Source organism: Sinocyclocheilus grahami, unplaced genomic scaffold (assembly GCF_001515645.1).
Source record: "Sinocyclocheilus grahami isolate Dianchi unplaced genomic scaffold, SAMN03320097.WGS_v1.1 scaffold1604.1, whole genome shotgun sequence".
NCBI classification, from domain to species: Eukaryota; Metazoa; Chordata; class Actinopteri; order Cypriniformes; family Cyprinidae; genus Sinocyclocheilus; species Sinocyclocheilus grahami.
Genome location: NW_015506783.1, coordinates 94,092 through 97,930, shown reverse-complemented (window position 1 = coordinate 97,930; position 3,839 = coordinate 94,092). Strand labels below are relative to the sequence as shown.

General features: G+C 47.6%; 1 protein-coding gene across 1 annotated transcript in view; it reads left to right on the top strand.

The window, feature by feature from the left end:
- Positions 1-1,199: 1,199 nt before the first annotated feature.
- Positions 1,200-3,839, top strand: part of LOC107571507 (dual specificity protein phosphatase 7) — a 7,645-nt gene continuing 5,005 nt past the window's right edge. Inside the window, exons 1-2 of the mRNA XM_016257826.1 lie at positions 1,200-1,772; positions 3,476-3,833. Coding sequence (XP_016113312.1) covers positions 1,403-1,772; positions 3,476-3,833 — 728 coding nt within the window. The 5' untranslated portion in view covers positions 1,200-1,402. The remainder of the gene's footprint in view (positions 1,773-3,475; positions 3,834-3,839) is intronic.

Below are 3,839 nucleotides of genomic sequence, written 5' to 3'. Positions count from 1 at the left end.
CCTTTCATGGTTGGATGTATAGAAGGGAGATGATAGTTAGTGAGATTAACTTTTCAGCTGAGGTTGATCCATTCACAATCCACACTCACTGAAATAGTGCTCTGATGCAGAGCTGTAAATCTTAAAGGGCCAGTGCACACTCTCAGCTCAAGCACAGATGCATCGTCCATCAATACTAACAACACTGGACTAAATATTTAACTGGGGCTCTACAAAGTCACCATGAAATGGACCCTACAAAATGCACCCTATTTATTTTTTGTCTTATTGTGAATGAGTCATCGTTGGTCCAGACGTGTCTTCAGAATGTATGTCAAATTATTTTCCTTTTCAGATGACGTCACTGATCCTTCTCATTTGTCAAGCTCCCCATTTCTTTTTTCACAAAAGAATATGAAGCAGTGAGGCACAGGTGTTGAAACAGACCTTAGTCAGGGTACCGCCACGTTTAATTTCTGACAGGAATGAAACGAGGCTGCGAGGGACTGAAGTGCAATGCGTTCGGTGGATGTAGTAACATATTGATTGTTCGGCTGACGGAACGACTTTCAGTGGAAATAATGTGATCTAAAGACTGTATGTCTGTCAACAACGGACTGTCAGTGGTCTTTTCAAAACAAAGTGATTGTGTCTCTTCAGAAGACTTGCATTAAAGCGCTCGACTCATGTGCATTTCCCAAAAGTATCATAAGAAACCATTGATGCTTTTTGGGGAACAATGCTTATTTTTATTATTCGACATATGTTTGAGTTATTTCACAATAAACAAATTGAAATGGTAGCCTTTGGTTTGTGCAATTACATTTATTTAATTTAAACTTTAAAAGTTCATATTGATCATGTTGTATTCTGTAATGTTAATATAAATCATACGCTGTCAGAATAAAAAGGTTGCATTTTATGCATGCACCCTTATGAAAATGAACCATGGTGGTTTTACTAAAGTGACCTAATTCAGCTATAGTATTTGTAGATTTCCATGGTTAACCCTAACGGTAGACATATTTTCAAAAGTTCTGTTTAGAAGTATCATCTCGATATCGAAAACTAAATAAGTGGTATCGTCTATCCCTAAGCGCCATCGTTTCGGAGGGAAAATAAGAGGCGCTGCGCCTTTAAATGCTCCAGCGCAGACCCCGCCCACCCGCGTGACGCGAGGGTTTATTAGCGCCTGTCACACAGCCGTCAGAAGATGACGAGCAGAGCAGAGCAGACAGACAGACAGACCGCGAGCATGAGCCGCTCTCTTCGGATCTGACGCATCGCGCCCCGCAGCAGCAGCCTCTTATGGCCGCCGCGGGGAGCTGGTGAAGCCGCGGAGCCCGTGCCCACGGGGGACTCTTCTCAGCCCGGCTGTCTTTCCCCCGCTCCGCCGCACACCGCAGCCTCGCCCTCGCTCCCCATGAAACACACGCTCTGGAGCGGCGCGATGATGTCCAGCAAAAGCGCGGAGTGGCTGCAGGAGGAGCTGCAGGGCGGCGGGGGGTCGCTGCTGCTGCTGGACTGCCGCTCACACGAGCTCTACGAGTCCTCGCACATCGAGTCCGCCATCAACCTGGCCATCCCGGGACTCATGCTGCGGAGGCTGAAGAAGGGCAACCTGCCCATCCGCTCCATCATCCCCAACACCGAGGACAAGGAGCGCTTCGCGCGGCGCTGCAAGACGGACACGGTGCTGCTGTACGACGAGGCGGCGGCGGCCGCGGGAAGCGTGCTCGGGCTCCTCCTGCACAAGCTGCGGGACGACGGGTGCACCGCCTTCTATCTGGACGGTAAAGCCGCAATAACCGGCCGCGCCTCTGAGTCTCCCGCTCCTCGCAGCTGAATGCACGTTTCTCTGGGAGTTACGCGAATGCAGCGTGGTTTAGATCATGCAACACCAGCTCATTCTCCATGTGAGAAATATTTACATCTTTAAAACGGGCCGTTTCTGTCCGTGATTTGACTGCAGACCTTTGTTTGTTTGTTTTTTAAAGAGAAACAAACACGTTTTCAGTTAATTTCCTCAAGTGGCTCCGCCATGTTGTCTCTCAGAGCGCTTCATGAGTGATCCGCCAGACGACTGGATCGCGACGCACTTGAGCTGTTTTCGGCAAGTGACCGCTCTGCCTCGATGCTCGCGCGTATGTCGTGGCGCTGTAACTCTCGCCATTCACGAACCCGTGCTGTCCGTCACGCTCACTCCTCGGACGCGGGGCCTAGGGGCTGCTCCAGTGGAGCACTGGCTGCTAGTGTGCACTCCGCTCCTAGGCTCATGCCTAGATGAAGTTTAATGCGTTCAGATGTGCTCTGCCACGTGTCCTTCCCGACCTGTTCTCTGAGGGATGTTCAGATGTTTTGAGAAATGTCGTGTTTTTATTCCCAGTCATACTGGTTTGGAAGAGCATGAGGGTAAATTAATGTCCGAATGATCGTTTTTTTGGGTCTATAGCTGTTCTGTTTTAATTATGCCGTTTTAAGTTACCAGTTAACTGTGCAATGTTAGGTTGCACTAACTAATAGCAGCTGCAACATCTGTCATACATGGATATCTAGTTAGCTTTGGAATATATATATATATTTAAAGCTATTTGGATTCCTAGTGACTAAAAATGAGTACTAGTAGTAACGTTAAAACAGGAATTAGCTGTAAGGAATGCTATAACATCAGACTTTAGTTTACGTCAGACTGTGTGTTAGTAACTCTGTGTTATCCACCTTTTTCTTCAACACGGAAGTAAGCCTATGGGTGAGACTTCCGGTTCATCAGCCGCTGTAGGTAAATAACGAGGAGAATAACAACGTGCAGTAAACGGTAAAACTGTTTGCACTACAAACCAGAGTGTTCATAATTAAGATAATACATTAAAATAATATGATAAGACACACCAACTTTCAATATCACGCAGCAAAACGAACTGTTTTGCTCAGCTAAAAATAGCTGGACGGAGTGGACGCAGATGAGACCGGAAGCCAGACCCATAGAATTTACAAATGGCCGCGCCCATTTTTACGACAAGAAAAAGGTGGATAAAGCGGAGAGTTCCGGTGCTTGGCTCTGATTGGCTGAGCCGTGTTCGAAGCTGTTGTAAATGACGCTACAAAGTAACATACAGCTTTGTTTACGTCTGTGTGTTGCTCGGCAACCACTTTGTAGCAACCACAACTGTTTCTGAGGAGCTACATTGTTTGGTGGAGGAATACTGTGTTTATTAATATCATTACACTTTATTTGCTCCGTTTTATTTTGTGAAACCTTACTACGTATATGGAATAACCGTTTTATAAACGCAATAAGCCTCGTGAAGCTGTGAATTTATAACAGCTAAACTCGTACCTAACAAGCGGTTATTAATGCACTGTAAACCACGGCTCCACGGGGCTTCTTGCTTTATTAGAAAAGTACGATTTGTGTGTAGTTTTGCACTCTTGTCAGACTGTGATCCGTTGAAGGGCGGTTGACTAATGAGTGCGTGTGTTATCTGGCGTGTTCTAGGAGGATTTAACAAGTTTCAGACTGAATACCCAGAGCACTGCGAGACGAACCTGGACTGCTCCTGTCCGAGCAGCTCTCCTCCCGCGTCCGTGCTGGGTCTCGGCGGCCTGCGCATCAGTTCGGACTGCTCTGACGGCGAGTCGGACCGGGAGCCGGGCAGCGCCATCGAGTCCGAGGGCAGCCCGCTGCCCAGTAACCAACCAGCATTCCCAGTCCAGATCTTACCCTATCTTTACCTGGGCTGTGCCAAAGACTCCGCCAACCTGGACGTTCTGGGCAAGTACAACATCAAGTACATCCTGAACGTGACTCCCAACCTGCCCAACATGTTCGAGCACGACGGGGAGTTCAAGTACAAGCAGAT